The 25,860-nt window shown below is 39.3% G+C and overlaps 3 protein-coding genes across 14 annotated transcripts; 2 read left to right on the forward strand and 1 right to left on the reverse strand.

Moving 5' to 3' along the window:
- Window positions 1-67: 67 nt before the first annotated feature.
- On the forward strand, window positions 68-15,550 carry Step (cytohesin steppke). 7 transcript variants are annotated; one of them, XM_071782863.1, is made up of 7 exons: window positions 68-330; window positions 1,718-1,791; window positions 11,565-12,170; window positions 12,273-12,384; window positions 12,777-13,007; window positions 13,118-13,187; window positions 13,309-15,550. In XM_071782863.1, the coding sequence occupies exons 1-7, from the start codon at window positions 252-254 to the stop codon at window positions 13,394-13,396; spliced, it is 1,260 nt and encodes a 419-aa protein (XP_071638964.1). In that variant the 5' UTR covers window positions 68-251; the 3' UTR covers window positions 13,397-15,550. The 7 variants fall into 7 exon arrangements, with proteins under 7 accessions (XP_071638964.1, XP_071638965.1, XP_071638966.1 ...); XM_071782864.1 differs by having other exon boundaries at window positions 72-330; window positions 12,780-13,007; XM_071782865.1 differs by lacking the exons at window positions 68-330; window positions 1,718-1,791 and adding an exon at window positions 2,999-3,245.
- A 785-nt stretch (window positions 15,551-16,335) lies between these two features.
- On the forward strand, window positions 16,336-24,007 carry Dd (CTD nuclear envelope phosphatase 1-like protein dullard). Of its 6 annotated transcripts, none has more exons than XM_071782886.1 (5): window positions 16,336-17,651; window positions 18,785-18,851; window positions 18,942-19,153; window positions 19,309-19,526; window positions 20,115-24,007. In XM_071782886.1, the coding sequence occupies exons 2-5, from the start codon at window positions 18,810-18,812 to the stop codon at window positions 20,258-20,260; spliced, it is 618 nt and encodes a 205-aa protein (XP_071638987.1). In that variant the 5' UTR covers window positions 16,336-17,651; window positions 18,785-18,809; the 3' UTR covers window positions 20,261-24,007. The 6 variants fall into 6 exon arrangements, with proteins under 6 accessions (XP_071638987.1, XP_071638983.1, XP_071638988.1 ...); XM_071782882.1 differs by having other exon boundaries at window positions 18,952-19,153; XM_071782887.1 differs by having other exon boundaries at window positions 16,336-17,642.
- Window positions 22,306-25,756, reverse strand: Pex14 (peroxin 14). The gene is made up of 4 exons (XM_071782881.1): window positions 25,394-25,756; window positions 24,828-25,151; window positions 24,376-24,611; window positions 22,306-23,529 (listed from the first exon to the last, which is right to left on the reverse strand). The coding sequence occupies exons 1-4, from the start codon at window positions 25,442-25,444 to the stop codon at window positions 23,361-23,363; spliced, it is 780 nt and encodes a 259-aa protein (XP_071638982.1). The 5' UTR covers window positions 25,445-25,756; the 3' UTR covers window positions 22,306-23,360.
- Window positions 25,757-25,860: the final 104 nt, after the last annotated feature.

Below are 25,860 nucleotides of genomic sequence, written 5' to 3' on the forward strand. Positions count from 1 at the left end.
CGTACATATATATATGTATTGGTGCAACGGTGCACGGGCAACGGGTGAAGCGAAGGTTAGTTCCCTCGGCGGAGCCAGGTGGTGCTAGGCGGCGTCACTGCCGTGAGCCGTCACTGGTCACTGGCGACACTGGCGTCGGTCGTCAGTGCGTCGTGCGTCAGTCTCGGTTGGTCTCGGTGAAAATGGAGCCGCTTGAGTGAAGGTGGGTGATTCTGTGCGCGCGTGAGTCCAAAAAGTGCTATTTTTCGGAGATGTGGCAAGATTTGGGCGGTCTAGGGAGCGTAGGAATGACGTCTGCTGGTCATCAGGTCGACCAGTTCGGAACGACGGGTAAGGGATTGACCGAGAACGTCCGAGTTTGGAGCGTGCTGCGTGTATCGAGTCTGGAGCTGGAGCGAAAGCCAATATGTACATACATACACACATCGAGTCTTTCTCCGTGACAAGCTGACAAGGAGCGCACGCGCTCTCCTCTTCTTCCTCCTCCTTCTCCTCCTTTTCTTTCTTGCTCGCCGTATACGCACGACGCACGACTATCACATACGCGTAGTAAAGTAGTAAACAAAACGAAAGGATGCTGACACGTCATGTTTTCTCCAGTTTCCTCTCGCGGCCTCGCTCTTAAATCCTTCCTTCGACGATGCGCACGAGACTATCTCTCATATCTCTGCCCTCGGCCTCGGCATCTCGCACCCGCACCGAGAGCCGAGACTGTCTATTTTTTCCTCTATCGTTCGGTCAGTTCCAAGTTCCAACATCTTCTATTACGTATTTGTATGTTATAAGTTATAATGTCGAACTTGCGAGAGCAACATACTTATCTGACAATGAGAAGCGAGCCTTCGAAGAAGCCAGCGTATTTCCATTATTTTTAGGAGCATGGTTCTATATGAAATATATCACTCGTCTCTATATTAAATATACAGACTGTCAATTTAGGATTAAAGTTTCGGTAAAAGGAAAACGGATAATATTCATTCATCATTCATTGATTGCAAATTACGAATTGCGAGTCTCAATAATAAGTCTCAAGACGGCGCGGCGCGGCGCGGCGCGGTCACAGCCGTCGTGCGTTTCGAGTTTTAATCGTTCCCTTCCATTTCGCCACTTGATGACTTGATTCTTCATTGTCATATTATTGATTATTGTCATGCGCGCTAATCAAATTAGAGTTGTTCTGTGAGAGAGCAGTATATAAGAGAAACGCATGACACATCGCGGCGCGGGCGCGTATGTAGATACATAATACACAGTGGCGTACAAGAATTCTTTCGTACGTACTACGTGCACGCCGGCAAATCGTATATATGCAACTATAAACTATAATATGTATATACCATATGTGTATATGCATGTGTACGACGCGACCGCGACGGACGATCGGTTAGCCGGTTAGCGTTCGCTCCTTCGTAGAAACGACCTATATACGCATACGCAACCTTACGTTCCAAGTCCTATTTTTAGACCTTTACCTTCCCGTGTAACGTACTGCTAACCAGGTCTTCTTTGCAACAGAGACACCGATATTCCGATCCGTAATCGTCCCGTCCTTAAAATTTTACATTTATTGTAACACGTTTGCCCGTGTTGGCGAGGCAACAACTTGCCGAGCAAGAGCAAACGCACGCGTTTCGACTTTCGACTTTCGACGTCAGACGCAATACCTCTAATGTCTACGTACTCTAATTCTACGTCGATGATTATTGTATGATTGTAGAATTGACTCCCGAGCAACAGAAGATCCTGATAGATATAAGACGGAAGAAAACGGAATTGCTGCTCGAGATACAAGTGAGTATGCTATTTACATATGGTATATATGTATGTGTGAATATAATCTGACCCGTTAATCTGACACATGATAGAGAGGGACATTCGATAAGCTCAAACTCTCCACGTTCTACGTCCTAACGATACATTTTATCTATGAGCCGGACGTGATGTTATATAGTATATTCATCAAGCAAGAATTTTTAAACGTAGAACAATATATGACACCGTCGCGCTATTATTATAATTATTATACGTGTAGGAGGGTGAGGGTTTGCGCATTTCGCGCAACCAAATGAATCTGTTTTACCGATATACATATCATTCCATTGGACAAATCTACGTGATACGACGATACGCGAGGGCACCACTTACACGTTTACAAGTTTCATAGATAAGATTTACTCATCAGTGAATGATGACGTTCTTGATAAATAAAGTGAATAAAATAACGTGGCAAATAAAATTTTAAGGGAAAGGGAAAGATATGTTTCTCTTTCATATATAATATATGTACATATTTAAATATTTGAATAGATTTAACGTCTTCTACATATACGAGTAAATCGTTTTATATACGTTGATACGTGAAGACGTTGTCTGCTCGTAATCATTCACGCTGGTTTACGTTCATAGAATAGACGAATATAGAGCGTGTATTTAAAAAGGCAAAAAGTTACGTTACGCTGTACGAGTGTTTTTGGTGGAAAAATGTCGTGTATCTTTTCTTAGGTAGAGAGAAATCACGAGTTAACGTATTCTATAAAAATGTTGAAAAAACCTCTCTATATGCCGTGTCTATATGTGTTTAATCACAACGATGTTTAATGCGATGGCAAAGCAACGCAACGACTGGGTCTACGTCCAACACACAGCTGTATCTATACAGCGAGAAAACGTCCAGGATGTTCTTACGATAAGACTGTTTCCGCGATGCCTGATAGTCCCGCTTACTCATCTGTTTGTGAGTTTATATCTGTCTAACCGGTTTAATGATAATGAAATGAGACGTCACGCGTAGTCGCGCGATCTCGCTGCATTTCGCGTGAACGTGTCGTTTCCATATTTCGTTCGAACGTCGAATAACGCGCGCGCGAATAACTCATCGCTTCTTTTGTTTATGCTGGTCTCGAATCTGTGGGATATCAAAACAGACGCGTAAGAGAAACAGAGCGTCGAACGTGTCCGTGAGATGGGAGGGTGAGAGTACGACCGCGACCGCGACCGCGACTGTCCTGTGATGTATCACATGTACACGTAGATAGAGACTGTAACTGTAGCGAGTAAACGCCAAGCGAAATAAATCTTTGAATAAGTTTCGTCTCACGTCCGCGTCGTTGTTTTAGCTCGCGCGTCTTCTGACGTTAATGACGCGAAACTTATACACGTTTCGAGACGGGTGGCGCAGATTCGGGATACGTTGGTCGTGTTCGTCGGGTTGTCTGGCGCTCGGGGTGCGAAGCAGACGTCAACAGGTGATACGATTAACATTTTTTTTTTTTTTTTTTTATCAATGGCATTTCCTGCATCGAAGATGCGTTAGTTTACTAGATTTCCACTCGTGAACCGATGCTCACGATCGACTCTATCGACTCTACAACCGAAATAGACTACGTGTGTCTGCATACGCAGTCTGTAACGCATTCAGATCTCTATTTTATTTTATCGGTCGACTCTCTCTCTCTCTCTTCCCAAGCAAAGAGCCATGGAATGGATGGAAAGCTTATGGAATTGTTATGAGAAATGTGTCGGGGCAGATCCGGGGCATTTCTCTTTTGCTGTTCGCGCAGCTATGTATTCGCGGATATAATACATGTCGCGATAATACAAAATACGCTCTCATTGTCAGAAAATACGATTTCATTCCTGATTTTATTTAGGAATGGGAACTCGGAGTAGGTACTCTGACGCGCGCGCATCCGGCTCTGGGCTGGAGGAAGTAAGTTTGGATCGTAAGTGATATCTACACTATTACTATCACAGGGGTGACGCATATATGATAAATCGTGTGCGGTGCGAGTACGTTCCTAAAGAGGAAGCAGACGCGCAGCTGACACGTAGCTGACACATCTATTTCGTAGTAACATCGCGCATCGACGAGGCAGCGTCACTGCCGTCAGCCGTCACTCCCGCTCTTTAATCCAACGTCCCAAGTCCCAGCACTAGCACCGATCGTATATTACGAGCACGTGAATACGGTGAATAATAGTGGTCAATCTTCTCGACCGACCTTGTGATTCGTGACTGCTCGAGACTCGTGACACGTGGAGCAGGTAGGCAGGTACTTATTCGGCCGATTCTCGTGAATCGTATGTCGCCTGTCGCCCACGAGAGAGTAAGAGAGAATCGTCCGCGATACGCGACTCTGATCGTGAGTCATTCAAGCGAACGTCCTTCAAGGTGAAATTATCAGGGCGACGTCGCATTATCGAACTTTGTCAGATCTTGGCGTAATTCTTGGATATTCTCACGGACGTACAGAGGTAGCGGGAGGGAGGGAGGGAGGGAGATAGAGATAGAGACTCTTCTTGGAAGCAGGTACGATATATATATACGCGTGCGTTTCACGGTAATTGTAAATATTTGAGTGTTAATCGCGACCGCAGCGAGGCGCCAGCGTGCGGAGCCGCTAGCCGTCAGAACAAACAGGCCTGAGGCCTGACTCGGGTCGGAACGTCGGACGTACCGCAGACACCGCAGTCGCGGGAAATCGCGTGTCGCGTGACGGTGGTTGACGGTTGTCAGCAGCGTCGAGGCGGTCGTCTACTGACTGTGACTGTGGGTGCACGTGCGATTTACGGTTCGTCGCTTTCGAAACGTCGCCTTGGTCGCCTTTGTCGCGCGAAATGTAAAAAGTCACCCATCGTCTCTTTCATTTGAATGCGATCTCGAGAATACGTGTACGCGCGAGGACGTTCACTTTCTCACGGTGCCTTGGAGAGTTTGGAGAGCGGACGAGAGCCGAAAGAGAGAAGGAGTTAGCCAAAGGTGCGCGGGTAACGTCGTCGCGTCGGCGTCGGTGCCGCGCTCTCGCACGCGCACGCGGGTCGTTGCACTTCCGACCGCGTGCTCTATGTGTTCCGCGACCTTTGTGCCTCGTCTATTTCTCGGAACGTTCGGCGCGTTCGACGCGAACGATGTTGTTGGATCGTGACGGGGACTATGGTGAATGTAGGAGCGGGAGCGGGAGCGGGACGCGAAGCGAGAGCGAGGGTCGTTCCTCGGCCGGGAAGACGTAGAGACGTAGAGACGTAGAGACGTAGACGTCAAGTGCTAACAATAAGCGAAGAAGCTCCGAAGTCGGAGCCCGGCGCGGCGACTCGCGCGATCGAGTCCACCGAGAGTCCCGAGTCCCGAGAATGATCTTCACCGGCAGATCGGTGGACGCTCTCGACGAGGTGCGCGGTGCTAGCGGGGCGGCGCGGGCAGGTGATATCCAGCCGGACGGCGCGGGCGGGCGCCGAGAGGTGAGCGCCGTCGCTATCGCGGCCGGATGGTTCTCCAGTTTACGCAGACCCGGCAAAAGGAAGAAGAACTATCAGAAGCAAGCTAAGAGTGCCTGGGACCTCAGCGTCTTGTCCACCACGGTCAGTCGGCAAACGATCCTTGTACGATCCTACGATTACGCGCGGGTTTAAATGTATGCGTATTCTTAGAGATATATAGGAATTATCGTGTCATCGTCGTCGGAGATGACGACCGAGATGATCCAGTTGTCTGGAACATGTAACTGACGCGCGACGTGGCGGAGCGATACGCAAAAGTACCGCGATCCTTCAAGGTCGACTCGGACCGACCCGCCAGATTTATTTCTAGATCTATCGTTCGGAGCCTAACTGCGTCGTCGTCGTCGTCGTCGAACGTTAGGTTATTCCGAGTATCCAACGGTATTAGAATTTCCTCAAGAATGTCACATGTCACGTAATCGTTTCTACGTCAAGTGCCGATATTTAGTAGACTTTAATAAATCAAGAGAGAGAGAAACAACGAGAAAGAAGCCGCGCGCGCGAGACATTGGTAACACGTTGTAATTTTCTAAGTAAGATTGACCATTGCCAAGTTAATTGGCGACTACGCGTGAGGAAAAGGAAAATCGTCGTTTTATATATCATACATACGAAATCACACGTTTAGTATTTTCAAATATTTTTGGTAAGTTTAAAGTTAAGGTTTCGCCCTAGTTTAAGGTTTGTCCGTCAAGTAAAATGAACCCGACGATTCGATTTGCCGCGACGACATCGTCTCCGTGACTCGTTTCAGGGTCTAGAATCAAATGTGAGATAGATGTTGATCGTTTCCGCTAACGTGAATGTAAGATAGAACGCGCGTAATGAGAAGATCGAATTAAGGCCGCCTAGGGAATATTCGAAAGATGCGTCGCATATCTTGTAACGTAAACGATTCTTCACGAAGGTAATATATTGCGCGGCGCGGTTGCGCGACGTCACGAATTGAAGATAGTAGACCGAGTCAGGGAGACTTATTTATAGAAGGAACCGAGACTCGAGACACACGAACCACGAACGTCCATTCGAGGCTCCGCACTCGCCGCGCTCACTCGTCGCACGCGACCCTACGATGTCTACGATGTCCACGAGGCGCGGATGTGGCGATATAAAATCGCGTGCCTCTTGACGACGCGATTTTACGTCAACACGTACTCCGGCTAGACTGGGCAGTTAAATCATCTGAAAAGGAATAAACCGAAATCCGAATCCGTCCCCCGGGCCCCGGGCCCCGACGCGCATTCCGTTCTCTTTTCTTTCTTAGTTTCTTCCTTTCTCCACCTCTATTTCCCTCATGATGAAAGGGATTAGTTAGGTCATGGATCAGTGATAAATCGAACCGTTCGGATTCGATGATACGATGACCCGCGTGTATAGTGATGTGGAGCGAAAGTAATAGATCGCCAAGTAGCGCGTATACGTGTAACGCTAGATTTAAATAGCCTACTTTAACACATCTTTCACTCGAGGTGCACGCATTTACTCGCTAACAGAGATAAATATAATACCTGTACGGTGAACGAGGCGAGTTTGACCGGCTCGACGCCCTCGATGCCCTCGACGGTTGACCCATATGTTTCCGTAAGCATATACTCTTAAGAAAAAGGACAGGTCAGTAATCGACTAAATATGGTTATGCGCAACGCGCATCGTAAATAAAGCAAGAGCACGTACCTAACAATAAATAAAAATGCCGCGCGCGGCATTGTACATGTATATGTATTGCGTTACTCGCGATACCGTTTGCCCACGAAACGATAAAACGGATAAAACGGAAAACGACGATCAACGGTGGAACGAGAATCAGCTGGACATAGCGCGACAAACGTGTAAAATTCGTTTATTTCGCCCGACATGTAACGCCCGATTAAATGATGAAAGTTAACGAAAAGTTGATTGCACGTCGCGGTCGTGACGCCGCGCTCACACTTAAATAATCGCTATATCTATAGATCCTCGTTATCTGAACCCTGATATACACGTCATTCGTCATTCGTGCGAACAATAACGTCTTGTTAGAATCAATATGCATTTTGTTGAATTAATAACTAATCGGCGATTCGGGTGTTTGTTTATACCTTATCCGGTTATCCCATTGATTTACAGCCACGCAGAGGTATTAGTATCATTACCATATGATTAGTTTTACCAGTCCTTTCGTTCGACATATTCACATTTTTTCACTTTTATAATCAAATAATCAATAAAACACGCGGCATAGGTGCGATGATGGATTTTTGCGTCGTAAAACCTTAAAAGTTCGAGTCACCGTCCGTTACACTTAAGTAACGAGGAAACTCTCATCGAAGCACTTGTACGCGTGCGTTTTTTACCGCGACGTCGTAACTCCTGGATTGTAGCCAAAAAGGCTCAGTTTTCTTCGACTCGGAGAATTCGCGTATAGCATTTTCAACTGGTCCGACCATTCCCCGATTACAACTTGCACTCGCATCTACAGTCGACTACGCTCTTCTTGGAGAGAGAGAGAGAGAGAGAGAGAGAGAGACGTGTGACAAATTTTTTTTTATCACCTTATCATCCAATACTTTATGATTGATCCTTATTAGTTGCACGACTAATCAAGAACAACAAAATGGAATAACAATTGGGTTGCGAATATCTCGTGTTTTCGTTTAAGCTATCGGTTTGAATAAAAACGGATTATTATTTGGCCTCTGAGCTTTGACCATGTGATTTCACAAAATATTGGATTATCTTATGATGGATTTCTTAAGTGTTGTGAAAAATTTATATATTTTCATTAAGCGTAAAAATAATTGGAGATCACAGATATACCGATATACGTGCACGTAACATATACACATAATATTGCAATAGGGGAAACGTCTTTATTACACTAGTAGTAGATATAAAAATGCATATCGAAATATAACGTTTAAAGCCCGAGAGCATATTCGTATTTTACGCAACATGACGTCTATATGTGATATGACGGCATGGTTATATTGCCTTTGCATAAAAAAAGTATTAAACTGACACACATACACATACCGAGAGAGAGAGAGATATATATATATATAGATATATAGTTGGAAACACATTATATTTCTCGTCAGAATCAAGACGTCTGTATCTCGTCGTAGCGTTCGTCTTCTTCAGATTCTAAACGAGTACGTTTGATCGCGATATTATCTTATTAGCAAATAGCTTACTTTATGCATTTGTAAGAAACGTGCTGCCTCTCTTATTTATATTCCTATGTACAAATGATAATTTTCCATTCAAATCGAATTCAAACTTGGAACACGATTTATTAATTACAATTATATTATATTCCAAATATGTATTTACTGCAGTGTAAAGCATTTCGAGTCTGTATTAATCGCGACGACGCGACGCGACGCCGACGGGAGCATAGTATAACAAAGGACGAGTTTGATAATTGACTATTATATATAAAACACATGTCCGTAAAACATAATTAGTTTTCGAGACAACGCTCGGCCTAATGTAGCGCTAAATCACCGCGCAGGCATGCAGTTTGTTCGCGTACGACTTTTATGACGCAGACTGGTTGCAAAACTAGCACATACGTCTGGCTTGGTACCAGTCGGATAAAGTAGCATCTAATCGAACGGGAACGGAAACTTTCGCTCTTCGTTTAACTGATTATCTTGCTGTTTTGGCTGTTTCGACATGGCATTGAAATTAAAGAAACCTTGTAAACGGTCTTCTAAAATTATTATATTTGAAATATTTTTATTATTATATTTGAAAATTCTCTTATGTAGCGCGCATTGATGATATTTCGTCTCTAGGAGAAAAAACTTACTGAAGATATAAACGCGCGCGGCTTATATACACGGCAGCATCCGTTTATAAATCAGATTTCTCAGATAATCACAGATATATATGTAATTGATACTAATAATACTCGTTTTACGTTTGAAAGAAGATTATGGCAAAACGCAACATTATCTCAATATTTGTGATGAGAAAACAGAGGAAATGTTCTGTGAGATATTTTAAATAATAGGGGGTATTGTGCAGAGAGAGAGAGAGAGAGAGAGAGGGCCAGTTGTCACATAAAGTCATCTTGGCGTACTTTCGACGAGTCGTATGTCGTATCCTTATACGAGTCGCATGAATGGATGCCCTTTACTTGGTCCCGTTTCACAGGAAGGAAGTTTGTTGAGTAGGGAACGTATGTAGTGCTGAACTTTCGATCGATTGTACAGGACGCATAACGACAGAAATAGAACGGAATAAGGCAATCATTCCGCAGAGGACGGAACAAAAGGGACATGGAAACAGACGAATTATGTAAGTAGGTACACGTCGATTCCAGAAGGCAAAACTCTTTTTCTTGCAAATGATGAAATGAGAACAAATTTGAATGAGGTAACAAACGAGCTAGGAATGAAGGTTGAAAATTATTATAGTTTTGTTACTCTGTAAAAGTTAAAAAAATATGTAATAAAAAGTTTAAGTCACGTTGCTCTTAGCGACTTTAGATTTTTTTTTGTTTTTTTTTCTTTTGTCGCAGAGCGCAATACTTTCATATTTATATATCTACAATCTGCAATTAAATTTTATTCAATAATTTGCCAGGAGCATCTGAGATGACTCGATTGCGAGTTTCAACAGAAGCTAGTATAAGTGCCCGCTATAATTGCTCGTATCTCGCTTCGATGATGACAAAGCGATAATTAGCAATGCTAAACGCTATCTATTACTAATCTTACGCTTCGACGTCACGTATATACGTGAGCGCGCGCATTCGCTGTTCTTTTCATTGTGTCTGTCCAAGGCCGCCCAAGTCATTGTAAATATTACAACGACTACGAACGTTTCTTAAACGAGATGAAATTTTCAAATAATAGGTACGAAAGAATTTGGATTTTCGAGAGAACGATATATATGATATCGAAAGAAAGTTTCTCTCATCGTCAGCGAGTTACAATTTAAGAGTTATAATTTCTGGGTGCACGGGGCATTATATGTATATGTGTATACCGGTTTTTCACGCGTCGTCAGCGACCTTCCTGCCGCTGACGACGTGAGACCGGATGCACACCGATAAATACAAAAGAAATGCCACCACACCATCTTACGGACAATACTACTCAGGGCCGACTAGCGACTAAGTTATTGTCCTTGTCGTTATCGTGGCGGCCCATTAACGAGTCTGATCAGTTAACAACGCACTACCGCTTCCGGTCGGCCCTTCCTTTTTCCTGAAATGCTTCTATGGAAAAGGGATTCCAACGTATAGTAGGCGTCATTAATGCCTTCCACCTGAAGCATAGTACATATGTAACGTGCACTATAGAAATCCCAAGAACACAGCTAGGAAGGCATTAATGACGCCTTCTGTACACGGATCTGATGCATCAGGATCAGACTTGATATTTCGTCAAGTTTGAAATTTCTTCTGTCAGTTCGAAAAACAGCTTGACAAGTTAATAACTTGACAACACATGCCTGACTGCCCTGACTCGCAAATATGTTCGCATCGATAGATATTTCGCGATAACGCGACCGTGCTATTTTCTAGGACGTGCTACTTGTAACTTGCAACGCTTATAATGTTACGAATGCGTTGTTTGCGTGCATACGTGCACGTCGAGGAGATTACTGAATCTGAAAAATATGATTTTACTTGTAAAAAAAACCAAGTTTGCCACGATAAATGTGCGGTACACCACATTGGAGTGATTTTCGAGACATCGGGAGGGATATTGATAATTCGCATTTGTCGTTCGCGACTCGCGATCACTCATGGCATGTGAGCCAGGCCGACACATTACGAGTCTTTAACGAGTTTAACGCGTCGCCCAACGACCCAACGCGTTTGCTGGCATCGTCGCAAAATGCTGAAAGATATACGGTCCTGCTTCCGCAAACCGGTATTTGCGGAATGTACGTTGAGTCGAACTGATTGTGAGTGGCGCATGGTGGGAAATAGGCGGACGGTCAACGGTGTCGACCGGTATTCGAGCGAAGCAGGAAGCCGCTGTTGCACAGCGGAGGAACTGGAGGAAGCCGTGCGCGCATAGTCTACATGGTCTACGTTAGTCTACAATTGCGTCATTGACCGTTCTGAATTATCATACACTTCGCTAATACGCGACGATTAATATAATTTCGACATTAATATAGTCGGTCGAATTTTTCGTAACCCAAGAATCATATATTATGCATGTGTAATACATCCGATACTGCAGCTAAAATATTGAAAATACTAAATTTTATTATAGAAAGTAAGAAAGTAAATCTCTAATTTGAATCGTTTTTACAATTTATTCTCAACGATTTTGTTTTCAGCAACTGAAAGATGAATTGGGCGAGGTTGTGGCAGAAATGGAGGCGATGGAGGGCGGCGGACTTACGGCCGACGAGACTAAACCGTCCAACAAGGCTAAGCAGATGTCGATCGGCCGCAAAAAGTTCAATATGGATCCTAAGAAGGGCATCGAGTACCTGATAGAGCACAATCTGCTGACGCCGACGCCGGAGGACGTTGCTCAGTTTCTATACAAGGGCGAGGGCCTCAACAAAACTGCGATCGGCGACTATCTCGGTGAACGGCACGACTTCAATGAACGCGTGCTGCGAGCCTTCGTCGAGTTGCACGACTTCACCGATCTCATACTGGTACAAGCCCTACGTCAGTTTCTCTGGTCGTTCCGACTGCCCGGCGAAGCGCAGAAGATCGATCGCATGATGGAGTGCTTCGCTCAAAGGTACTGCCAGCTAAATCCGAATATCTTCACCAATACGGACACTTGCTACGTGCTGAGTTTTGCCATCATCATGTTGAACACTTCGTTGCATAATCCGAGCGTTAAGGATAAACCCAGCGTAGATCAATTTATTTCGATGAATCGAGGGATTAACAATGGTGGAGATCTGCCTCGGGAACTGCTTGTGGTATTTATACTTTCGCAAGATTAACATATTATTTCTCGTCTCTCAATCGAAAGTATAAATTTACTTATTTACAATTAGTTAAATATTCGTATCTATTTTCAGAGTCTGTATGAGAGTATAAAAACCGAGCCTTTCAAAATACCAGAAGACGATGGCAACGACTTGATGCACACCTTCTTCAATCCCGATAAAGAAGGCTGGCTGTGGAAGCAAGGTAATGATTACTGCTTACGTTCGTACACGTACATTTTTTAAATTGACCGCATTTTGACGGTTTTCTCTCGCAGACTTTTTCTTCACAGGCTCGCAAAGGCCTGGAATAATTGTTGTGTCAGTCAGAATTATATACATATATATATATATATATTTATGTTGATTTAGCTTCGTTTCCCAAAAGATTTGGAAATAATAAAAAACAGATCAAGTGTGATATCTCCTCGTATAATATTCCTCAACTTTTTTGTCACATTTATCGTTAAAAGAACATTTATTCTTATATTGTATCACTCTGTCCCTCTGCTGCCCTGATGGAGACAGCAGGTAAATAACATCCTATGTGAAAACCATAAGCTCTTAATTCTATATATATTCCGCATTTTATTGTTACAGGCGGACGTTACAAGAGTTGGAAGAGGCGATGGTTCATATTGAACGACAATTGTTTGTACTATTTCGAGTATACAACGGATAAGGAACCACGCGGTATCATTCCGCTAGAGAATATTCAGGTCCGAGAGATTCAAGACCGGCATAAACCGCACTGTTTCGAATTGTATGCTGCTGGTTCCGAATTTATAAAGGCATGCAAGACTGATAGCGAAGGAAAAGTCGTCGAAGGTACGATTGCTTGAAATTTAATTTAATTAATTAATACGAAAGGATTTAACGTTATACTTATACGAGAACGAATACATTTTAACTTATCTATTACGATTATTTGCGATTAGGGAAACATACGGTATACCGAATGTCCGCCGCTACCGACGAAGAAAAAGATGAATGGATCAAATGTGTGCGGTAAGTTAAAACGACGAAGAAATTCCAATTTTACATGTACTCTATTGCATTCTTTTGCAGTAAAGTGCAAAATAAAATTGTGACGAAATGATTTTTCAAACACATTACTGTTTATTTCCAGACAAAGTATATCGCATAATCCTTTCTATGATATGCTAGCGGCACGAAAGAAAAAAGCACAAAAAACAAATGTACACTCAAAGAGTTAACTGCGCTGCCACAAGCCGAGTTTCGAGAGAAATTCGGCGGATCAGAAGACTGTTTATTCGCGATCCACGTACGGTATCGTCGAATACAACCAAATTATACGATGGCGAAAATCCATCGAGAAAGAAAGAAAGAAAACGCCGAAAGCGTTATAGGCCGTGCCTAGTTGTCATGGTATGGTGCCGTGATAATGTGGTACACCAAGTATCGTTGCGGTAAACGCTACGACTACATATATAAAATACGGCATTAATGTGAGGCATCGTAGATCGAGTACGGAATATAGAATCGGCGCAACGCGTAAGATGGATATATATCTAGGTGGAAATTATTGTATATTAATGACAGTACGATAACACGTCGCTATACAACACGGTGCTCGATTGGCGTTATATCAGTGTAAAAGAATCTTGCGGTAGAGAGGCCTAGCTATATTTCCATTAATTTAATGGATAAACTGCCTCTATATCCTTTCTAATACGGTTTTGCATACATAGAGAATCAAAGTCTTTACGATAAATAATAACTGTATCGTTGGATTAATTGACACCAAAATAATACATGAGCAGAGAAATGTCGGCTTATTTAACATTTCTTATCTTGCTAAAGAAGTCAATAATGTCAAGAATTGTTCCGGTAGTAGCGCAAAATAGACGCTTTTAATGCCCATAACGCCATATCTGGCAATATATTATGTGAGGGCAACTTGTGTATACGAAGCTATAGCGGAGAAAACGGAATATTTCTTATTTTCCGGCAGCTTTAAGACACCGCGTTAACGTGAAGCTCTACCTGATTTTAGGAAGGTAATATTTGAGATATTTTGTATAAAATACAAGTAATATCGTTCTGTATAGTGTAAATGAGAGATAAATCGCGATTTCCAATTGAAATATTGTCATATTGAAAAAGGCATAAAGCCGAGGACTCGATAACTTCATGTGATAATTATTCGTGTGTATTTATTTAAACACATGTGTACAAAATAAAGTTAAATGATACGTTTTTTGCACGAGACAACATTATTTTGGATTTTTCATGCTTGTACAATTTATGAGTATAGTATGATTAGCCAGCTTGTAATAATGTTTGTTTAATGTGAGAGATTACGTATATAGATTATGTACAGCACAGAAATGGACGGACGGACGGACGAGTAGACACACACATGTACACACGCACACACAAACTGCGTGCTTCTTTACAAAATTCAGTGATTTCCAATTATATTAAAAGTGACTAATACACATAATGAACTTAAATAAATAACTTGTGAGATCTGGCGGGAACCTGCAACTCCATCAGTCTTTAAAACAAAGAAAAGAAAGAAAAAAATTCAAAGAAATTAATAGATTTTATACAAAAACATGTATGTGTGTGTGTAAAGTTTATGTTTAATGATTATACATAGCGCTCTCTCTCTCTCTCTCTCTCTCTTACATCACTCTTGAATAAAAATAATAAATTCAAATGGAAATATCGGTGATTATATGTATATTTTATGATGGAATTTGTAATTCCTTCACAACTTTATATTCTTTTCCTGATGCATATGCACATAGATGAAAGATTAGTAACAGAGAAGCAGGTGCCTTTGAGATCGTCAAGCTAGTCATATAGCTGATCCGTTATTATATACGAAGCATTCGAGGAAGAAAAAAACACTTTTCTTTGCTGTATGCAAGGAAAGCCAAACATCGAAAACGCCTTATTATGATACGTTAGATATTGAAACATTGAAAAAACCGCAAAACAATGGTAATAGTAGGGGGAAAATTTTTTAATGTTCTATTCTTGAAGAGACGTAGCCTCTGTTTATCGCAATATAGAACACGCTCTAATTAATAATGTATTTATGAAAAAGAAACATTTTTTTATAACGATATTAAAAATACGTAAATTAAACAAATTGATTTGTTAAACTTTGCTTCATTATTCTTTTCTTTTCGTTAGAGAACATTTTCGATACGTTTAATTAATATTTTACCGATTTTTACCACGAGATATATTCACATGTCTCTGCCACATATATATGTACATATATACCTATATTCTCGCGATATTTCTTTCATCAGCCTCTGCTTCCCGATAGCGTGGACAATAATATTACGTTATCAAAGAGCCAATACACGTGTAATACAGTCGATGATAAAAACGGAATAATAATGCATCATCTTTTTAAGTCATTTATAAATTATGTCTTCTCTCACGCAGTATTTGCCGAATCGCTGTGTTGTAATTCTGTTTACTTTGTAAAAATGATTTGTGAAAATTGATTAACTATTTGTGCTAGTACATAGATATTTTATGTAATTTGCAGGTAGTTTGATAAACTATCTTGTTTTTTCTCTTTGTCACGATGACTTGCACCACTATAGCTTTTACTCCTCCATATATCATAGATTTATTGTTAAATATGATATCTCATATAAAAATTACACTTTCTAAAGAGACCCGACATATATCTACTTGGTTAAAATTCCGAAACATATTGCAATAAGTCTATGACATGTACTATATGTATATGACAAACATTGTGTGTGTGTGCGTGTGCGTGTGCGCACATAGTTCATCATAAATCATAAGCTTCGCTATACGATATAAAGTAAAATTAATTTGTCTTTCCTCTTGTAACTAAACTTGTAATTTTTTCCTCTGTATATTTCGTTGTAAAGTACAAAGATGATGTATGTAAAAAAAAAAAACCGTTAGAACTATGTATTAGCAAAATAATTGATCGAATTTAAGGAATTGTATAAAGAATTGTACTTTATTATTTATTAGCATACATAGAAAATTTGTTGTACATTTTGTTGTATATTACTTGATAATTATCATTATTACATAATTGATGATATATTGTATTTAGCAAGCGAATGTGTGTATTAATTTAAATATAATTAATAAATTTGTTTCTAGCAAATGTTCGTGTAAGTTTCACTTTCACACGTGTTGTTACGAATCGAGATCGACCTCGACTACGCGAACTTTCGAGAGCTCGAATCGAATTCAACGAAAGGAATCGGAGAGCACGGCTGTCTCGAATGTCATCTCGATTCGGACTTGAGACTTGACCGACTCGACCGCGAATACCCGCAAATTTCTCACAATTTCGTAAGAGCTATATTTAGAAAATTTTAACTTTTCTGATGTGAGATGTGCACGCGTGCGCGTGCGTGTCGTATATGTTATATCGCATGACTGTTGGCGGAGAAGCGATATTTCGCAATTCGCAGCCCCACGCGCAACGTTGCGAAGAAAATACGCGCTGACCATCTTGAGATTTTGAGACTTGAGACGGAAGACGCAACGCGATTTATATGTGATAAGAGCGGCCGGCGCGATGCGCAAAGCGCAAGCTGCGCAAGTCGCGTGGTGCGAGAAAGAGAGAGGGAGAGAGAGAGTGTGAGAGCGAGAGCAGCGCAGTGCGCACGGAAAAATTGGGTCGATGCGCGGAAGATGGCGGCTGTTGCGTGGTGCGCGTAAGAAGGCTCTCGTACTTTGGTTTTGCCAAAAAACATGAAAGAACCACGGTGAGGTGCGTTAACACGTGCGAAACGCGATTCGTCGTCGCAGACTGCAAACAGCCGGACACGGCGGACACCCGGCGTAAAAACGGCGCTCTCGCGGACTCGCGCCAACTCGGAACTCGGAACTCGGAACTCTCGCGACAGTCTTTACTCGATCGCGGTGGTGTTGACGACGTTGTTTACGAGTTTACGATAAGCGCGGCAGAAGCGGAAGAAGCTGGAAGGCTGGAACTCGTTGCTTTCGGCTTTCGGCTCATTGGGCTGTCCGCAGCTGTCCGGGCTGTCGTCGAACCGGACTACTCGGACTCTGTCTGTCGTCGGTCGTCGGCACTCACAGCGAGTCGGCGACGGCGAGCAGAGCAGGTATCACACGGATCACAGAATTCGCACTCGCGATCTGCAACGAGGCCAACGCGAGTGCGACGTGACTCGGGCTCGAGCAGTCAGTCGAGCGGCGAATAGCGGGATAGAAGATAGAAGGATAGTGGGATAGCGGGGAGGAGAAAAAGAAAGGAGCCTGGAGCCTGGAGCCTGGAGCACGCACGTATACACACAGTATACACAGGACAGATTCGACACTGGAGATTAAGTGCTGCCGGACTTCGGCCCGGTGAGAAGAACAGTAGAGATGCTGAAGCAATTGCAGATGGGGATGAGAGCTTTCCTCTTAATGGCCTCCCGTGTGTGGACCTGCATCTGCTTTCTACTCAAGAAGCAGGTTAGAGCCGTAAGTAGGTGCTTCGCGCCTCTATTCGCGCCTTCTCCCACAGTCAGGCACGAGTCATACTTAACTGTTGTACGAGCTACGAGCTACGAGCCGTCTCAGCCGTCTGACGGCAGTGACGGCGCGGCGGCGGCGCGGCGTGACGGCTGACCGTCGCGTCCGGCGTCGCCGCCACGCCACCGCCACGGCGGACGCGGGACGGCTTCCTCTCACTCCACTTCTCTTATCGCGATATAGACATAGGACATAGATATAGATATCGTTGACATTTCTTCATGTAACCCTCTCGAATCGAATGATATACGCTGATACGACTTTTCTACTTCGCGAATCTCCCCTTTCGATCTTCGATCTACCAAACGTGATGAAACATTATATAGTATATACCTACGAAAGTTAGTTACGTGAAAAGTTGTACAACTTCTTGTACAACCAACGATTCTTCTCATTTGTCTTCTTTTTCATAGATTTTACAAGGCCCTAAAACGCTATACGTATGAGTTGACACATCCTGGAAAAGACATTTTTTTTTATTAAGAAAAAGAACTCAGTTTTACTCCCTTCTTTTAGCCGAACGAATCTTTTAAATTATAATTATAATTTTGAAATAATGGACTCTGTACACACATGTTCTACTACTAAGAGTTGCTCTCTTGAGAAATATTTATCTTTTTATGTGACTCGTGTCTGTTTACAAGATGCAAGTTAGAGGTGTAAGTAGTTACTTAACGCTATCTTTTTTAAATATTTATGTTCAAAATTGTATTCTAATTTATTTTGCATAGCACACACACACACAAGATAAATGAACAAGTTTGCGTCTATTACTCCAAACCTTTATGCTATATATCCCTTTATATTTTCATTATTTTTATACCATTGGATATCATCACGTGCACATGTTGTCATGTATTGTCATATAATCACTGTTATAATCATTTTTTTTATTCAATATGGATATGGAATATATAAATAAATATTTTTTTTTTATTTTACAAGTATTAATCTCTGTTTTAATATTTTTTAGGGCCATTTATGGCTTTTACTTCTCATTGATTTTAATATCTAGTTATTATATATTTTTTTATATATTATAAATCGTGTAATATATAACTATATTTATCCTTGTGTTCTAGATCTCACAGATGCAACCAGTCAAATATGAGATCTTCCCACTTTCACCTTTATCTAGACACAGACTTAGTAGGTATCCCCCAGTGACACTGTTGCCTGTCACTTTTATTACTTATTACATTGCGTTCAATGTTTTTCAGTATTTGTGTATAATGCAAGAATGTTCCAGGTATAGTTAAGAGAAAAGTATTAGTACTGGATTTAGATGAAACGTTAATTCATTCTCATCACGACGGAGTAGCAAGGCCAACTGTTAGGCCTGGTACACCTCCAGATTTTGTTCTTAAAGTGACGATAGACAGACATCCTGTTAGATTTTTCGTCCATAAAAGACCACACGTAGACTTCTTCTTGGATATTGTTAGTCAGTGGTAAGTATTTTATTATCATTCTCATAAAAAGAAACGCCATCCCAAAATTAGACCAGCAAACAAACCTTGCACGTTCACGCTTAGATTTTGTTCTTGTCAAGTTGTCAAGATAAAATTGTATTAATTATTTTCCCATTATTATCTGTATCAACTAGGTACGAGCTAGTAGTCTTTACTGCATCCATGGAAATATATGGGGCAGCAGTTGCGGATAAATTAGATAACAACAGAGGTATTTTAAGGCGCAGATATTATAGACAACATTGTACGCCAGAAATGGGTTCCTATACTAAGGATTTATCAGCAATTTGTTCAGATCTCTCTTCAGTCTTTATTCTTGACAACAGCCCAGGAGCTTACAGAGCCTATCCACGTAAGTATATATATTATATATATATATATATATATATATATATATATATATATATATACACCATTTTAATGGAATTTTTCATCTACCACTCCTGTGCCTGTCTTTCATGCTTACACCTGGTAAAATAAGAGCCAGTTTTCCCTTTAACTTAATTTATTAATACTATTTGTTAAGTGCATGTAATATCTTTTAATATAATATTTCTATGATTCTATGCCTCACCGATATATATCATTTTATCTTTGTAGAAATGAACGAACTTAATGATATCGTATTTAATGGTATCTGGGCAAACGTGAATTACAGATCTTATTTTTAAAAAGAGATGCGATACTATAATGTATAATGCGTAGATTAATTAGAAAATAGAGTCCGTGCGTTTTTTTATTTATTTTTTTTTAATGTAACGTCAAAATAATAGAAAAATTAAAATATGATTACAAGAGACTTTGTATCTTCTCGTGATTTGTCTTGTTTGATAAAAGAAATGCACGTAATATAACGTTATTGATAGGATAAAGTTAAAGCAAAAAGATTAATAACGCGCTGCTATATTGTATCATTGTCTCTTCTTTTTTTATGTCATAGACAACGCGATACCCATAAAGTCATGGTTCAGCGATGCGGGAGACACCGCTTTATTAAGCTTACTTCCAGTCTTGGACGCTCTTCGTTTCACGCAGGATGTACGATCCGTTCTTTCAAGGAATTTACACTTACATCATACTTGGTAGCATAGCCGAGATTGAATGATACACTAGATATTCTAGAGTTGAAACTATCAGCAGTTTCAGTTAGCGTGTCTAGCCTAGAATTATTATTGTTATTAATTAATAGCAACATTAGGTCGCTGCCCGTATAATGTGTGTGTGTGTGTGTGTGTGTGTGTGCGCGCGTGAGAGAGAGAGAGAGAGAGAGAGAGAGAGACCGACCACCCCCTTCTTGTCCTTATTTTTCTATACTCGAACAGCGGCGAATAGATATCGAAGGGAATGGTATTCAGCCAATAATTACATCAGCACAAAACATCCTAGGATAATTCTTTACGTTGTACAGTGTGTAGTCCATGTGTGTTATAAAACTATAAAGTGAATTTCTTCTTTTTTCTGTTACATAAGCCTTTGCCAAAGATCATGAAAATAAAATAGAACCGCACTAAGCTGGCAAGATTTTTCATTTTAGGTAAGGATTGTACTTGAAGTTTTTATTTATATATTTCAGCGGCACATCATGGAAGATAAAGCACTGAAATAAAATACTTTTGTTACTGTATATTATTAACCTAGGATGTAAAGAGAGAGAAAGAGAGAGAGAGAGAGAGAGAGAGAGAGAGAGAGAGAGATGTACCTAAGTCAAATGGATTTCGCTGTAACTCACTGTATCAGTGAGGCAGCTGTCCTGGTTATATCTAAAAAAAAAAAGTATTAATATAAAACCAGGAAAGAGTGACATCTGTTTTCGTTGAGATAAGAGACTTCCGCGATATGGAATATTACACGTATGTAATCATGATCTATAAGATTGATTGCGTTAGTATGCGCTCTTACAAGAAAAGTTTATAATATGCGACTTACCGATACTTTTCGTTTTTCCAACAGAAAATGATTGCAATTAATAAATTTATAAATGAGAAAACACACTTCTAAAAAAATACGTTCGTAAATGTCTTGATGTAATGGTCAGATATTCCTTAACTATCATCTCATAAACTGTTGTTTCTAAATAATAGCCCTAAGATTGTAAGATTGAGGCAAAGTTGATTTATATATCTTTTCTTGCAAGCATTTTAACATGAGTAATCAATTATTTGTATAAAAAATATTTTTTATACAATACTCATTTTGCTCGCACATTTTTTTGTATATATTATATTCAAATTTTGTATTGTTTTACAATAAAACCTTTAACTATAATAAAAACTGTCATTGTACAAACTATACTATATAATTATATTTCTAGATGAATTATGTATTGTATAAAATATATATACATGATAATATATGTACAATTTTCTTTAATTATTGATGTTCAAAAATATAGGAAAAGATTATAAAGAATGAGAAGTCTCAACTTATAATCTTAAGAGATTATTGTCTTACACTTTAAACAAAATCTTAAATATAATATTTAAATTATAATAATTCCAAGTGTAATTTATTTATATCATACTCACGAAAGGTGAAAAAATTGAATGAATCACATATCATGAGCTCTCCTTGTAAGTGATATATAATAGCCAGCTATACACATACATGTACACATAAACATATACATGCGCGTACACGCTCTGTGTACTTTGTTTGCTTCTTTAGTGATATAACAATAATGTCGAACATTATACAGTTTGTACATATTACTCGGATGTATTTGACGCAACTCAAGTATGACTGATTTTTGTATGAATGATATGAGTAAGTTACAATACATGGACTTCATCTAATATCTATATATGAATGGTGTACGTGTGTGCGTGCGCGCACGCACGCACGCACGCACACGCGCGCACACATACCCACACACAGATGCATACACATGCATTTATGCATAAATGTAAAATCAATTTATTCAATTTAAAAAATTTAAAAACGAACAATACACACCCATGTGTACAAGATCTAGCGATATTACAGTCATCCTTCAATAAAGATTTTTTAATTAAAGTTATCGTTTTTCTATTATGTATCGTAGAATTTATATACTTTCTCTGTTGTAAATAACAATCATTCTCTCAAGACATGAGCCATGGGCACGGCATATAGTGTTCTATGGAAAATGGAAGTAAAGTTAATTATTCAATTTATTTATTTGATAAAATTATATCTGTACACATAACACTGTTTGCACTGTAACGCGGACAGGTACTATATGTGAAAGTACCCTCAATTTCTCTCAGTTCGCAATATGATACAATTCCATTTTCGATATAAAATTTACAATATTCTTAAACACAATACTTTGTATTGTAACTGTTTTCGATGTTTTTAATTCTAGATTAAAATGTTGAACATTTACATATATGTTACATATGTTAAGTAGTTTATTTCACGATGATGTAGAGACGTGCTACATCTTTGGCTACGGTCAACGTGACCGTTGACCGTAGCCTTTATATCGATTTGTCTCCAAAACAATCGAATCTAATTCTCATAAGTTTACAAGGACATTTCTTACACACTAGATATGTAATTCACACAATTGCAAAATCGAAAATATCGTTTTTGCTCACGTAAAATCTTTTCAAAAACCTTAAAAAAATTTCTTGTTACGTATTTCCTTTTTCCTTATTTTTCTTATGTTTGCACTGTGGTAAAGTGTCAAAGTAAATTAATTTTTTAAGGAACTATTTACAGTTTGTTTAGATCTTATACAAAAAATAAAAAAAAAATTTTTTTTTATTAGAAAATTGTTCGGAAATCTGCAGTTACATTAATTTAATACGTTCGATCGATTTGTTATGTTATAGTAAATGACACAATCGATATAGAAACTTGTTTTTTGACCGTTATCGACCGTTATCTCAAAAGTTGTTCTTCATAATGGAACATTGTTTGATTAGGCATTAAAACATTTACAAAGTTATGAATACTACTACCAAAAATGCAGATCGATGCTATTAATATATTAATATATACAAGGTGTTAAAAAAGAGATGACATATCTTAATTATAAACTTTTCTTTTCTAACATCCTGTATAAAAATAATATGGAGCATGTCTCTAATATCATGTACTATTGAAACTATGATCCTTTTGCTTCAATACATTATGCCGAATATATCGCATATCGAAGATTATCATTATGGAAGTAGTTATGATAGACTCAAAATTCCTAAACTTATTCTTTAGGTGGATCTTCTCGAATCATTTCCAAAGAACTATCCGAATTGTTAGTACTACTTCCACTTCCAGCATCATCTTCTCGTTCAGTTGCTTTTTCTTGGCTCGCGTTTGTTGCACCCAACTGCCATGGTGGTATAGATGCCGGGGCGGTAGGAAACTGTTTCCTATTTTAAGATATACGTGAAAATTAATAATAAAAATACACGTGATTGCAGACAACTGATCTATAAAAATTTTGAGTTATAATTAACTTTTCTTGTGTGTTAAATTTACAATATGAAAAGATACATACACGCAATCTAATCGGAACGTTGTTTACAATAAAATGTTGTTACTTTAAAAGTGCAGATAGTCAAAAATAGGAATAAGATGAAGAAAATCACATATTTATATTTTAAAGTTATATATTTTGTAAAACTAACTCTTGTTTAAAAGAAAATTACCAGAATATCTTGATATCAATTTCTTAAGCACGTTCAGATAGAACTGTATATGTACGAGAGTATGAGGTTGTGATGACGTGATGATCTCTTGTAAAAATAATGATCTTAATATAAGCAAATATCATATGCGAAAATAAAATAATAATGTTTAAATGAAATAATCTCATTGTATGGCAATAAATTGCTATTACTGACGATCTATTATGTGCATTGCTCTCTTATGACATATATGTGTGACACATAGAGTATATCGTAACACTTGGGGCCCACTTCAGCGGTGGGCAGGAGATACAAGTACAATGAAAAAAGATTGACCTTGTTTCCGAGTTATACGTGGAGCTGTTTAACATTATAGGAGATGACCATTGCGAAAATCTCCTATAACGTTAAGCAACTCCCGTCAAATAGGATACATGTTGATATAAACTTTTTTCATTGTTCTTATGTCTTCTGTCCACCGCTGAAATGGTTCCCAAATGTTACGATGTACACACTGTATATTATTAATATATAAAATTAGCATAAAAAAATTATTTTATATAAGAAAAAAGGAAAATGGGTATATACCTCGATAAAAGTAAAGCTTTTAGACTAGATAAATCATGTTTAAGTTCTTGCACCAATTGCGGGATAGTTGGATCCAACGCTTGATGCTGAGTCAGTTTTTGCACTTCACCTTCTACCTTCAAAATAGAGTCTTTGACTTCTTTCATAGAATTTTGGACGGTTTTATCTAATTCGGTTACCCTATCTTCTACACTCTTCTTCTTTCTCCGACCAAACAAAAAGGGTTCTATAAATCTCTGCAAAATTAGAAATTTAATTATATTTCGATAACATAAAACGAACATATATATATATATATATATATATATATATATATATATATATACACAAGTTCAATTAACAGAAAACCCAGAGAATGCAAAACCACATAATACTAAAAACTTTTCAAATATTTTGCACGAAAGAAATAAAGATCTTTTAATTTCTCTATACTCTCTCTCTATACAAAATACCTTATAAAACCAATATGCGCAATATACTGTCACGCCAATTAATGCAGTCGCATTAAAGAACTCTTTGACTTGCTGTAAAAATGTTGATTGGTAAACGCTCGTTTGACGATACGACTGAATAGATCCTGATGGCATTTGTACAGCAGTATATGGATTCTGACTTTGAATGGCATTGCGATCAACTATATTGTCAACAGACGCCAATTTGAAAGCTGTTTTAATCTCCTCATCCGTGAGGCCTTTCCTTTTAAGAAATTCTTGTTTTTGCATCAATGGACTCGACAACACTTTAGGGTTTTGTAGAAACTGCACTGCTGTTTTCACCTATGTAAATTTTAATATCTTATTATATAAGTTTCATATATATTCATAACATATGAATTTATATGTAAGTAATGTATTAAAGTAATGTGTATCAGCGTTAGATACTATACTACACACAACGTTATCTATTAAATGCTTGTTAAATGTATGCTAAATGTATGCACAATCGAAATTTACAAAGTCATTATAACATGCACTTTTTAAATTTACATAACCAAAATATGACGAACGATATAACTTACCAAACTCTCCCGTAACGGAAGAGTATTATTGTTTGTATCTTGATCAGTCATTCTGACTAGCCTTCGACCGTTCGACCGTTCGACTGTCACAGTCACACCGTCACACTCCTTATAATCAAAAGGACATTACTATGCAAATGCAAGGTCCTATGCAAACATTGCAAACTGCAAATCACATTTTCCTGATAAAACAATCACAAAATGCACGCGTGTCGCGTACGTACATGAAATGATGAAATGCGCTTGCGCGAGAGAAGGAGAAGGCTCAACTAATCACAACACAATTCACAACTAATGAACTAATCAACTAGAACTGAGGAAGCGCTATATAAGTATATATCCAGAGACTCACTTCTGTTTCTCGAAACTCATGGTTCTCTACACTACCGATCGTCGATTGCAACTTGGTAAATGTAATAAATCCTTGCTCAGTAGCAATCGAACGTGATTGGCTCGCAGCCCTTGTG

The sequence above is a fragment of the Temnothorax longispinosus genome, chromosome 7 (genome assembly GCF_030848805.1).
Source record: "Temnothorax longispinosus isolate EJ_2023e chromosome 7, Tlon_JGU_v1, whole genome shotgun sequence".
Taxonomy (NCBI): domain Eukaryota; kingdom Metazoa; phylum Arthropoda; class Insecta; order Hymenoptera; family Formicidae; genus Temnothorax; species Temnothorax longispinosus.